Source organism: Eublepharis macularius, chromosome 6 (assembly GCF_028583425.1).
Source record: "Eublepharis macularius isolate TG4126 chromosome 6, MPM_Emac_v1.0, whole genome shotgun sequence".
NCBI lineage: Eukaryota > Metazoa > Chordata > Lepidosauria > Squamata > Eublepharidae > Eublepharis > Eublepharis macularius.
This window is the reverse complement of record NC_072795.1, coordinates 115,236,398-115,250,594: the sequence shown is the minus strand read 5'-3', so window position 1 is coordinate 115,250,594 and position 14,197 is coordinate 115,236,398. Positions and strand designations below refer to the sequence as shown.

The 14,197-nt window shown below is 42.0% G+C and overlaps 1 protein-coding gene across 2 annotated transcripts in view; it reads left to right on the top strand.

Annotated features, from left to right (window-relative positions):
• The window catches only part of MYPN (myopalladin), a 102,083-nt gene that overhangs the window by 53,561 nt on the left and 34,325 nt on the right, over nt 1-14,197 (top strand). For both annotated transcript variants that reach the window (XM_054983452.1, XM_054983451.1), the window contains exons 3-4: nt 8,268-8,443; nt 10,147-10,198. In XM_054983452.1, the coding sequence (XP_054839427.1) occupies nt 8,268-8,443; nt 10,147-10,198 (228 nt within the window). The remainder of the gene's footprint in view (nt 1-8,267; nt 8,444-10,146; nt 10,199-14,197) is intronic.

The following is a 14,197-nucleotide window of genomic DNA, read 5'->3' as shown; positions in this document are numbered from 1 at the left end:
GTGAGTCGTTAAACAACTTTCTAGCCAAATTCATTCTCACCTGCTGTGTTCCATACCCCTTTCTCCCTGAGCTCTTTGCTTCTTTCTTGTTTGTCTCTCTCCTCTTTAAAGTCTGCAGTGACAAGTAAGAAAAACCATGCAGAAAACAGGTGTCAGATTTATACTGTTTGGGGGTTGCTTCCTCTGTCCGAAGTAGGGTATTTTGTTCAGGAGTAGGTGGGGCTTGGAAGGGGAACAGGACACAGGAGCAGAAAAAGAAATGTCCACTTTCTCTCATCTGCAGTTAATTATTAATTGCAAGCCATGCTATTGTAGCTTGCCTGTGTAAATGTGTTTTCTTCCAAGCATGTACACAATGCCGTTTACTCACCAGTGAATAACCATTGTCAAACACCTGTCCTCCCCTCCCCCCCCTTCAATCTGGCATTAGAGACTATATAAAGCGTAACACTCTGGCAGGCTTAAACCTCAGAAACTCTTGCTATAGAAAATGAAGTACTTCACTGCAGAAGGCCAAAGAGCTGAAAGAGCACAGTATCCTGGCAATCATAAGCTCACCTCTTGGTACAGAAAAATAAGGTCTTTGGGAGGATCTAGCCATATTTGGAAGTCAAAGCAGCAAACAAAGTGTGTGTGGTGGGGGGGGGAGGTATTTGTGAATTTCCTGCATTGTGCAGGGGTTTGAACTAGATGGCCCTAGAGGTCCCTTTCAACCCTATGATTCTATGATTCTATAAAAAGCTCTGGGAATGTGTAGAGAAGAGTGATTTCCTCTCTCTATGTACTAACTACACGCATCTGTCTTTCTGATAGGAGAGGATGAACTTCAGCATTGAATGAAATTGCCCAGCAAAGTTAAGGCTTTATGTTGTAAAGTTCTTAGTCAAAGAAGATTGTATCAGACCATGCTGTAAACAGACTATCAGTCAGTATAGCATTGTGAATCCCATTCTAGCAAATGTTGGGATATTTTGGGAGCAGGCCATGATGTCACTTCTGGGTGATACTCTAGGAATTCCCCAGTCTCTATGGAAAAGACCATAGAGACTGGGGAAATTCATAGAGCATCACTATGGACACTGTTTCTTACCCACTTTTTCTCCTGCCACTAAAATTAGTGAGGGTGGGGGATTGAGAATAGGAGTGGGGGGATGCCCACTATCACTGGGCAAATGGTAGCTGTAGTCAGCGGCCACCCTAAATTATTGGGCCTAGAATTTAAAATCCAGTTCAACATAAATTAATAAACCTATCAGATTTACTAAGGTTTTTGCTTTTTTCCAATTATGATAGCTCCTCCCCCTGAATGGCAAGGACTCTGGCCCTGGCCCTGAGACTCGGGCTGCCAGGTCCTCTGGAGGGGGCAGGGGATTCCATGCTAGATCCTCTGCCCTCCACCACCACTCATCTGGCCGGCGGGAGGGAAAGGCCCGAGAATGGGCCCAGGAGACAAAACATTTCCCAGGTCAGCACACAGTGGGCATGCTCCCATTGGCCGCAACCCTCACAAATTGGCCCCTGTGAAGGGTGGGAGTCTCTAATGCTAGACTGAAGGGGGAGGGGGAGGGCATGGTGGTGTCACTTCCAGAAGTGACATCATTGCGCCCCACTGGGAATGTAAGAGGACCTGACAACCCTGCCTGAGATTTTGGAGCTCATTATCAGGCTGAAATCTCAGTTTTGAGGGCTCATTTTCAGGAAGCAGGCTGAAACTGAGCACCACCATCTAGCCTATGATGGCTTCTTTTAACTCTTCTGTGCATGCCTGCTTCTGTGGTAACTACTGCACATGTAAATCAGAGATGGGAGGCAACAATCTACATTTTAGTGTGAGCACATATTGAATTATTTTTCATAACCTATCTTTTCAAAGCCACAGGACTGTTTGTATATCCATAGATACCATATCATACAACACCTAGTCGTGTATGGAAGTACTACTAGTCAAGGTGGAATCAATAGGTCCCACCCTGTGAAATCACTGGATATGCTATCCACCCAATGGTTCTCAGAGTTTGGAATGATGGGGACCTGGGGACCTCCTCAGTATGTGGTTATGCCCTCTCCTTAGCATTTCTGGCTGTGGGTTTGGAATCCTAAAGGGTTGCCTTCTTGTGACCTGGAGCTTGTTTTATACTAGGATTCAGCCTTCCATCACATTAACTGGCTATATGAGCAAATTACATGGATGATATTCTGCTGAAGTACTTTCCATACGAATCATTCCAGGAGGCTTCCCATGAATGCAACAAACTACGTCAGAGCTGGCCCAATGAGACAGAATATCATGCTAGACAGACTATAAGTGTAACCTAGTAAGCCTGATCTTGGGATCTTATACATTTCCTCCATTGGTTGTAAGTGGCCCATATTTGCCACCTCTACTCAGAGATGCCTACATTTTTTCCAAACTACTTCGCTCACCTCTGTTAGATTAATTTTACTTTGGCTTGGCAACACGCCACAATCCAGTAAGAGTCAAGAGGATTTGAAACTCTATAAACAGGCTATTTGTCATGGGTTTCCTATGAGAACACTCTGACATATGCAGAGGAGTAACAAAGAGAAGCACATTCTAATCTTGCTTTGTTTGAGAATTCAGATCTTCACATTCAGAGATCAGTCCCAAAGTCTTACTCAAAAGTAAGCAGGGGCAAAATAAACTAGTACAGCTATGAAAGTAACCAGAGTGGTATTCACCATCTTCTGTTCTGAGGCCACTGAGAGAGATGGTACGAGTAAGAAATTTGAGAGTGCCATCCTAAGTCATACTCTTCGAAGCCCATTGACTTCGATGGAGTTGGAAATAGCACTGCTTAGGGTGGCACAAGTAGCACAAGTGTTGCCTCTTGCACTGATTTGTATGATCTACTATGATTTTTGGTACTAATATAATGTAATGTATGGTTTTAATGCAATTTATATATAAGGGATTTTAATGTATTTGATTGTTGTTTGCCGCTCTGAGTCTGCATGCAGGGAGAGCGGGGTACAAATGCAAATAAATAAATAAATAAATAAATAAATAAATTAACCCCACTGAGTACAGTGAGACTTCCTTACCTATAGGATTACTGCCATAATCTCCATCAAGATAGAAGAGTTCCCTGCAAGTTCTATTTGATGTCTTTCAATTAAGCTATATTACACCAATACTCGGTACAGTGCCTACTTTATTTTTTTTTAACTTTTGTATTTATGTATTTAAAATAATAATAAACATCAATAAACAACAAATGTTAAACATTAAATACAGAAGGTAATGCTGTGTAATAACAAGAAAGTTGGTTACAAATATGCTGTAACACCAAAATACATTAGTTTTTATCCTTTACAACTAGAAGTAATGTATAAAATACTTTCAAAGTAATTTTGCTTATAGAAATAACTCCAAAATTTTTTGATATAAATGATTTGGGGGATGTGCATACAGCGCCTACTTTATAAGCAGAAGATCCAAGTTCTGAAATCTCTCCCTGATACTTGAAAATCTGTGGCTACTAGGAGTATTAGATTATACTGTCATAGATGGGTGGTCTTGCTTAGTATCAAATGGCTTTATATGTTCATATATAGAATATTGTTCACGATTTAGAAATGCAGGCGCTCTTCCAACAATCTTTTGCACAATCATAACACAAATTGTTTGAGCTGTAATCAAAGCTGTTCGTTTTAAAAAAGATTAGCTAATGATAACTCTTCATCTCTCTATTGATTCCAAATGGTTTCTTATATTCTAAATATGGTCAAAATACTCTAAAAGCTATTTCACAATGGCTATGAAATTCTCCCCTCCTGTACATCTGGCAATGTTTTAGTTATTTTTTTAATGCATCTTTATACAAGCTGGCAGAATGAATTGGGTCGTGGAGATCCAGAAATGGAATCCAAAAATTGTCAAAGCAATCCGTGGCAGGAATTCTGTTTCAAGAACAGAGAGTATTGATGCTTTAGCTGTGTCTGTGGCTTCGCCATGTGTCTCAATGTGCAATAAACCCTTTGTAGCCAGAACTGTATGTTTGCAATGTATAATATAATAAAATGCCCATCATGATTTGCATGGAAATATATTACATTATTCTGAAATTAGTTTAAATAATATCATAGATTTCTATGTCCATTTTTTTACAGTTAGCAGAAAAACAGGAGAAGCATGGGCTTTTTCTACATGTCCTTAAATGACAGCCTACTCATCGAATACTGGCGGCTTTTCCCCTTCACTCCAGACATCTCCATTTTCAAAACAGTTGCAGGCTGTTTGGCTTCCATTTTTTCAGCACCTTTTCAGGGAACGCACTTTCCTGTGGTCCCTGAAAAGGTGCCAAAAAAACGGAAGCCAAACAGTCTGCGACTGTTTTGAAAATGGAAATGTCTGGAGTAAAGACAAAAAGCGACCACTGTTTGGTGAGTGGGCCATCCCTTTAAGGACGTGTGGAAACAGCCACGGTTTTGCATTTTTAAAAACTGCAAATGGGCATGAATGACCATGAAATGAAGAGAGCACAGGAAATTTTAAAAAGTCAGTCCATTGTCCTCCTACATTTGTGGTGACACTCCTTTGCACCCTTACTTGGGAGTAAATGATTCAGCAGGACTTATTTCTAAGAATACATACATTGGGTCATGCAATCCTCCATAATGTATGGTTGTCTTCTCAAAATTCAAAATTCTACATTAAGATATTTTAAATTCTGAGGCAAGAAAAACTTACCTGTATCTGGTATAAATTATACAGTCTATCAATTTTCATGTATTTCTTAGCTTGCATACTTGATTATACTTCTGTTATTTATTGAGAAAAGTAATGAGCTGTGCAGGCAACTAAAGAGATACATTAACATGCGTCAGAAGATATCTCTCTGCTCACCCTTCAGTGAGCAGGAAACCCTGATTTCTCCATGGATGGACTGAATGGCCCTCTGTGAGGCGCAGGAGCATGCCTACCGCTTGCCCAATGACATCATGTCCCAGTGAGGGTTCCCCCTCCCACTAAGAGGGTATAGGGATTTGGCAACTCTAGGTCAGGGCCAGGTGGGACTTTGACTGGAGATCTGATTGGCTGTGCAGATTTTTAAAGATGCTTCAGCAGCAACTGCCACTATAGTACAAGGTTCTTCACTATGTGACTGAATGTAAATTGTGTGTGTATGCAAGACTTTTTTTTTAAACATTATGTTCATTTCAAAAAGACATATTGTTAAACAGAGCTTCTGCCTGAAATGTTGAAGAGTTACTATTAGAGTTATGAATAACCTCACCCCTTGATATTTTGTGTTTGGCTCCGCCTCTTGTGGCAGCCATTTTGTAGTTGGCTCCACCTAGGGTTGCCAGGTTTCCTTAACCTCCTGGCGAGAGAGGGGGACTTGGCACTTACCAGGAATGTCTTTCTTGCTCGTGCACTTTGCTCTCACATGCTCCACTAGCAGGCATGATGACATCACTTCTGGAAGTGATGTCATCACACCTGCTGGCGGGCAAGCTCCTGCACTTCACAGAGGCCAATCTGAGCCCCTGTGAAGAGTGAGCGTGTGTATGCTGCTTGGCACAATGACATCACTTAAGGTGGTGTACAGAATAAAAGAAGATAGGTCTGTGCCCAAAGGAGGTTGTAATCTGATGGACCATAAGAGCGCCAATCAAAGGACAAGAAGGAGGTGGAGACAAGAATAAAGAGGGATGTGCTTTCCAGTTACGTGTACTTAGGCTTAGACTCTTGTGTACACATGAGACCACAAGGTCAGTGTGGTCTACTCATACCAGCAACAGCTCTCCAGGGTCTCAGGTGGAGGTCTTCCATATCACGTGATAGCTGATCTCTTAACTAGAGATGCCCAGAAATGAACCTAGGTCCAACTGTATGCAAAGCAGATGTTTCACCACTGAGCTACAGCCCCTCCCCAAAGATGTAATCTTGGTGGGGAAGGGGATTGTGAGAAAGGCTTTATCTGCAAAAAGATTCATCCTGCTAGTGATAACTGTACACATAGTGGTACTGTGGAGTACCCTTAATTAACCAACCATCTCCTTATACTCCAGAAACCCTGGGTCTTTTGCTTAGCAATAAGGGTCCTAAATTGCAAAATATGTCTCAGTCCTTTTAGCCCTTGCATCCAAAAAGCTGCTCAAGATTTATGAATCAAGGAGTTTCTAAGGGAATAAAAGGAAAGGAAAGGAAAAGGTACTGTGGAGTTAGTATTTGTGCAGGGTTATTAAATGCTTTTCCTGCATTTGTTGTTTAAAATATCAACCTGCAAGCAGAAAGCCCGGGAAAATGAGACTCGTCATACTGGAGATGCTCAAAGAGCATGAAATAAGTCTAGTCCAGGATACGTCCTTTCTTTAAAATTCCAGCACTATTAGCATCATATCATGTAATAAATGGAAATAGTTGTTGGGAGAACAGGGAAAGGCTTTTAATGACAACCCTATCTGGTTATATTTCATGCTGGCCTTGGCTGGCATTTCTCTCTTCCTTCTATCATCCTGTTTTGGCTTGCATTTCTTAACAGGAATGTTCTGCGTTGTTTTTCTTCATCTCCATTTCACTGTAGGGCACTGATTTGCCTGTAGTCTAAAAGCTCTTAGCACTTTAAACAAATCTTACCCTTTTCTCATGCTACCTTACAGAACAATCCTAATTTTTTTTTCCTGGGAATAGGATCCATTGAATAGACCTGAATAGGATTCCAAGTAAACTTGCTTAGGGAGGCACTGCTGATTTTCTTCTTCGTTAAATGCATTTTTTAAAAAAAGTACCCAAATTTTAAAGCATTTGTTACCTTCCTTGTTTTACAACAACTTCTAACTCTCAAGGAGCTTCTCCAAAGAATAACCTAATTTAAAGAAATCCAGGAATAATTTGGCCTGAACACAACAGGTAGTTTGGTGTAGTGGTTAAGAGCGTGGGACTGTAATCTGGAGAGCCAGGTTTGATTCTCCACTCTTCCACTTGAAGCCAGCAGGTGACCTTGGGCTAGTCACAGCTCTCTCAGAGCTCTCTCAGCCCCATCCACCTCACAGGGTGTTTTGTTGTGGGGATAATAATAATATACTTTGTAAACTGCTCTGAGAGGGCATTAAGTTGTCCTGAAGTGCGGTATATAAATCGAATGTTGTTGTTGTTGTTGTTGTCGTTGTCGTCATCATCATCATCAAGGGCTGTGTATTCTGATGATTCCACTCCCATGAAGAAATTTTGTATTGGCCCACAAAAATCAATATTTCAAACACATACCTCATATGTCACAAACATACGAATGTGCATGCACACACAAGTTATTAGTCCTCATGACTGCAAAGATGGCTTGAAAATGGATGAAAAATTTTGTTTCTATATGGTGGTTTTGGAATTATTACTGAGAGCCAGGAAAGTTTTTTGAACAAATTATATAGATAATTATGAAATATGTTCATATGTAAATATCTGTGGGAATCACTCAAGAAGTCATCAATAGTTGCAAAATATTACATCAGAAGTGGCCAAAGTGCAGCCACAGTTTTTAAACTGCTTCTCATACATTTTTGTATATGCAGAGAGAGTAACACTGAATATAAACAATAGTAGTATTAGCAAGGTGTACGAAGCTGAAGTGGAAGACAAAGCACAATCCGTCTCTCTCCCTTGCTCCATATAGGCTCTTTCCTCATTATTTAATTTTTCTAATTAGCTAATAAGTTTAAATACTCTGTACAAACTGTAGCCTATTATTGTTTATAATTAAAGAAAATTATATTTGCCATGTTATATAGAGTCTCTCTACATGAGACAGTGACACGTGAAGAACATGTGTCGAGAAATGCAATGGTAGCTGGGAAGGGTAGTTTGAAAAGACAGAGCCTGCAGCTTTGCTATACACGGGAGCTGTGTGAAGAAGCTGTAAAATGCCAGAAGGGAAAATTCAGCCCATCATTATCTCTCCAGGTCCAAGCCCGGTTCTAGAAGGCAGCTGCAGCCCATTTCCATTCCTTGCTGCCATCTGGTTGCAATCCCACGGAGTTTTAGACTGAAAAGGTGAAATTGACAGAGCCTTCAGGGAGGCAAAGATGAAATTAACAAACCCTCTGTGCAGCAATCTTTGCCTGCTCTATCTTTTTAAACTATGCTTCCCGGCTAACAGTGCATCTCCATACCCTTGACAAACACTTGCCAAGGCATCTCGAGTAGAGAGACTCATAGTTTCGTTTGCTCAATGCAATTGGACAGCTGCTTTACTGTTGCAGGTTGTCAATTTGTTCATCATGTGACAAATGGCATTCTTGCTTTTCAGGTGGTACTGTGAAGGGAAAGAGCTTGAAAACTCACCAGATATTCACATCATCCAGTCAGGAGACCTGCATTCACTGATCATTGTTGAAGCTTTTGAAGAAGACACTGGGCGCTATTCGTGCTTTGCTTCTAATATTTATGGAACAGACTCAACTTCTGCAGAAATTTATGTAGAAGGTAAGGTTGAAACTTTCTGGAACAAAAATAAATTCAAAGCCCTTTATGGCTTAGGCCCCTTGTATCTGCAAAATTGCCTCTCTCTCTATGTTCTGCCACAGCTGCCCATACATGCATTTTCTGCATAGTAGCCCACACTTGTGGAATGGCCTGCCTGAGGAGGCCAGGAAAGCTCCCACTCCCTTAGCTTTCTGCAAACTATGCAAGACTGAATTATTCAGGAGGGTTTTCTACTCAGATTAGAGATATGTGTCATAAGAAATAGCTCAAAGTTATACCTTGGTAAGAAATAGGTATTATAGACTAGGCTATTGAGTATACGCTGATGTAGATATGCTCCTGCCAGGCATATCTCTATGTTTGACTTTATGTAGTTTTCACATTTGCACCTACCCTACCCTATTGTATCTGTTTTCATTGAATGTCCAAACTGTTGAACGTATTGTATTTTTGCTGTGAATATCCTGGCTATTGATCACTTGCAGTATGTAATCTGCCTTGGATCTCAGTGAGAAAGGTGGACTATAAATAAACAACGATAATAAAAACCATAAACAGTTCTGCTCTTTACATGGTTTTATACAGCTGGATTGATCTAAAAGGACGCTGGCAACCAGAGAGTATAGTGGAACACAAAACCATTCTTTCTTTGATAGGTCCAGGTCCTTCAACTTATTTCTTCAACAAAACTTGTATCATCCACCTAGATTGGTATGATTTCTGGACATTTTAAAGCCACAGGGGGGAAATGTGGGTTGGGATTTTTTTGTTATTTTGGATTTTTAAAATGAAAATTGGGGGGGGGGGGAATTGAAATTTATATCATTTATAGTCTGCCTTTCTCGCTGAGATTCAAGGTGGATTACACAGTGTGAATTAGTACCGTCAGTTTCAAGGACATTTCAATAAACAATGTATTAAGGTATATAAATGCAATTTTGAAAAGATTTAAAAGCAGCAGAAATCCAATACACATTTTTGAAGAAATGCTGAAACAGAGTATTAGCAATTCTAACACTGATATATTAAGCAACATAGAACTACCCAGTTGGATCATACTTAAAGCAACATATATTATACATAGTAGCACATAGTAGTAGTTTATGGTCTCTGACTCTTTACTGATGTATCTCTTTGAGACCACTACCTTACAGTGCAGCACTCCTATCTGAGAAAAAAGCTCTCTTGAACCATTCAGTTTTGTATCGTATGTGCAATATTTTCCTTCTTCTCAAACCTGGACATGTGACATTAACAGCCTGCAATGTATAATTTAGGATATAAAAGTTTACTATTTGGTATATTCAGGGCTTTTTTTCAGCTGGAACGCGGTGGAACGGAGTTCCGGAACCTCTTGAAAATGGTCACATGGCTGGTGGCCCTGCACCCTGATCTCCAGACAGAAGGGAGTTGAGATTTCCCTCTGCGCCACTGAGCGGTGCAGAGGGCAATCTAAACTCACCTCTGTCTGGAGATCAGGAGGGGGGCCACCAGCCATGTGACCATTTTCTCCGAGGGCAACCCACTGAGTTCTACCACCTCTTTTCCCAGAAAAAAAGCCCTGGGTATATTGATGGCATTTAGAAGTTTAAAATGCTTTACTATGCAATCTTATGCAGATATTGTGCAATCCATTCTAAGTCTCTTGGTTTCAAGCAATTAAAAAACAGGCCCACATTAAAGTGACTTCTGGCTTTTGACAGGGGCCTCATCTTCTGAATCTGAAAGTGACACCGGCAAAGAAGAAATGAATCAGTAAGTGTATGAATGGAAATCTAAACTGCCCATCAAATATTTCCCTCTCTATAGTACAGGTCTAGTGTATTGTATTTGATCTTCTATGGGCCAAGCTAGAAGTGTGGAGTGCAAGTGAAGCGCAAGTGAACAGGGAAGAATACATGTCACTTCTAGCTTGGCCCTCAGTGGAAAGAGGTGAGAACAGTCAGGAATACATCTCTTTCAGTGGCTTGAGCTTCAGTTTTAGAAGGCTCTGGGGGGAAATGCCCTTGAGTGGTTGCCTTCTCACACACACATATGTTCACCCTTATAGAGACCCTCTTTCCCTCCGCATGTAGAGAGCACCATGTAGCCTGTTCACATCCCTTCACCTTCTGTCAGCAGCAGCAGTAGGGCTTAAAGGATCATGAAAGAGTCATACTCTTTCCCTCCCAGCTTAAAATGAGAAATGCCTCTAAATTCCTACTTCAGGGTAATCTCCCATTTCTGCTGGGAGAGGCGCACTGGAAAGCAATGAAGTGCAGCTTTTTAAAAATTACCACAGGCGTTGGATTCCATGGTAATCTCTCTTGTGACTCCAGAAGCTGCCCAACCATGCTGAACTCTGATGTTGGTTGGTCTTTTGGTGCTGGGAGAATCCCACACTCTACAAAGAGGGAAGTTGTGCAAATTTTATGCAACAAATGAGAAACTGATTTGTATTTACTGAGGGTCTAGATGATATATTGTTCCTGGGTCCATCCTCAGATCAGTTCTCTGTACTGTGAATCAAACATGCACTGGCAGTTCCAAGGTGAAACTTGATTCCCAGACATATAAAGGTAGAGGTGCAAGTACTGAGTCATGACCCTGTGCAAGCACTGAGTCATTACTGACCCATGGGGGGACGTCGCATCACGACGTCCAGGATCGAACTCAGGTTGCGAGCAGGTCCGCCAGGATCGAACTCAGGTCGCGAGCAGAGCTTGGGCTGCAGTACTGCCACTTGCCACTCTGCACACCACGGGGCCCTTACCCAGACACATAAGGGCCTGATATGGATCAGGGCTATGGCATGCAGGGAGAGAGGCTTCCGTGTATACTGATAGATTACACACAACTTTTCCCCAATACAGCAAGTGGTGACTCCAGAAACTATTGCAGGTGAGGGAAATGGTGCCGGATGGGGGGAAGAATTAAGCTCCTTCTTCTCACATGCCATAGTCCTCCTGATCCTGATTGGGCTCGTGTGCATCTGGGAACAAAATTTCACCTGGGAACTCCCAGTGCACATCTGCTTTGCAGAACTCAGGAATAGGCCCAGGAACAATATATCATGTAGACAGGTCCTCAGCCAAACTCAGTGGAAAGACACTGGCCGTTTTCACATCCTAAATTTTCCGCTCATTTTGTGCTATGATTCCACTAGTTGTGATCCCGCTATCACGACGCACCAATCACATTGCCTTGACTTGTGCCGCTTCTTTGCACTTCCAGAAGTTCACATTCTGCAGAAAAAGTGCCATTGTGGGCAGTGAATGAGCTCGTGTCACAGCTGATGAAAGCACCTTCCTGCCCATTTTGCCTTTTTAAAAAAAACAGGAACTAAGATCCTGCCAGGAGCCCAGAAAGGCTTGTGGGATTCCTGGTTGTGAGCGGGAAAATCTCTTCCTAGGGTGCAGAAAACAAAAAAGGAGGAGGGGTTGAGTGGGAGGCCTCTGGAGAAGCGTTTCCAAGCCTTGTAGGCGGAAAAAACGCTAAAGAAGCGTTACACAGTAGAATAAAGGGGAAATCTGCATTCTTGAGGAAAGCGCAACGATTACGGGACGATGATGAGTTTTCACAGGTGGATTATTAGGATGTGTGTACAGCTGTGTGTATAGTGGAACAATTGCAACACCATGGTGCTACAATAATAATCATAATAATTATTATTATTTCGATTTATAAACCACCCATCCTCAGGGGCCCTGGGCGGTGAACAACAGATAAAATCAATAAAAACAAGAAAACAATAATTCTAAAATCAACATACAATAAACAATAATAAATAAATTAACCAAATATATTAAGGTGCAATGGTGGGGAGAACCTCCCCACCCCAAAGGTGGGAGGCCGACATGGCACCACCCCCTTCAACCACTAAACGCCTGGCGGAACAGCTCTGTCTTACAGGCCCAGCGGAATGATAATATGTCCCACTGGGCCCAGGTCTCCATTGACAGAGCGTTCTACCGGGCTGGGGCCAGGACTGAAAAGGCCCTGGCCCTGGTTGAAGTGAGGCGGGCTTCCTTAGGGCCGGGGACCACCAGTAAACATTTATCCGCTGATCAAAGCAGTCTCCGGGGAACATACAGGGAGAGGCAGACATGTGAAAGAACATGTAAAAACAGCCACTATGATTACATCTACACTACAGATGTTAAAACAGTTATTTCCTCCCCCAGAGAGTTTTAGTTCAGCAAACAGAGCTAAGGTTCTATAATAGAATTCTTAGAAATCTCTTCAAGCTACAGTTCCCTCCCTGTAGCATTTCTGGAAACCATGACTGGTATAAAATGTGACCTACAGCGGGGTTATAGATATGCCTAAACTGGTGACTGAGGTTTGAATTCAAAGGCGACAGCAGACTTTATTATTATCTTCAGGTTCCCTGAAAAGGTTTTCATGGTTCTACGGTTTAAGGCCTTCTACACTTCCTCGCTTCCCCAGGGGAATTCTTCCTACACAAACATTGTTGAAGTGAATAAGAGTTGTGTTCAAGCAATGGGGGTGGGTGGGAACAGTTTTGAACTATAGATCTGTGTTTTTTACTAAAGCAATTCTTCAGTAACTAGTTAGATGCCCTCCAAGCAAAGCATCATGATATATTGGGTGCAAATTACCAAGGGTTTTCCTCTCTTGTTGCTGAACACTCAGCTGTTCCCAACTGAAACTTAACGTTCTATATTTAAATAAATGAATCCTGTGTCTGCCAAAAACTGTGACAAGTATTGTATTTGCAAACAAGAAGCCCTGCTTCCATTATGTCTACTCGCTGCAGGCTTGGCTTCCCCCACCCCATCTCCATTGTAAGAATGGCTCAGCCAAGGAGGTTTTCTTTATTTATTTACAATATTTCTATGCCACTTTATAACATGTATGATTTTCCTAGGCAATGGCATCTATGGATCTGGTTTAAGAAGGAAAATTTAAAATTTCCCCTGTCTCTTTTAATTAACATTTGTTTTAATTCTAAATGTCTATTTGTAGCTGCCTCTCTGCAGCTGCTCATCGACAGTTTGCCATTCTCAGAATCTGCGGAGATTATACGGCAAAAGATTAAATTAATTGCCTGTTCAGGTGTTTGGTGAATGTTGGGAGGGGGACACTCAAGATCATGTTCCCTTGACCCACTCCTAATTTCCATGTATTCAAGTGTCCCTCTGGGGCAGCAAGAGGTATTTTGCCGCACCAAGTGCTGTCCTCTTGTGCTGTCACCACCAGGTCAGGATGGTTCCAGATTTTCATGGTTCTCTGTAGCCCACCTTGTGGTAGTGCCTCTGTAGCCCACCTTGTACCTTGGCAGTAGCAGCACAGATGGGTGAGAGCATCCCATGCTACACACACCAATCTGGCTCCCCAAAAGGTGTACCAACCCTGAGCTCCGTCTGCATTGAGCCTTAGCACATACAACCAAACTCCTATTTCAGTTCCTAGCTTCTGGGTAAGCAGCCACCTTCGACATGGGACCCTTGAATGTGCAGTGATCAAGTGACATTGAAGAGCATGCCCCAATTGTGTGTCTGTGTGTGCCATCAAGTCGTGAACAACTTGAAGGGGATTTCAAAGAAAGTGAGGAGCAGAGGTGGTTTGTCATTGCCTTCCTCTGCATAGCAGCCCTGTTCTTCCTTGGTGGTCTCCCATCCAAGTACTCTAGCACTGATCCTACTTAACTTTTGAGATCTGATGAGATCAGGCTAGCCTGGGCCATCCAGATCAGGGCAATGCCCTAATTACCCTCTCCAATTCATTCACTTGTACCTAGATGGACAAATG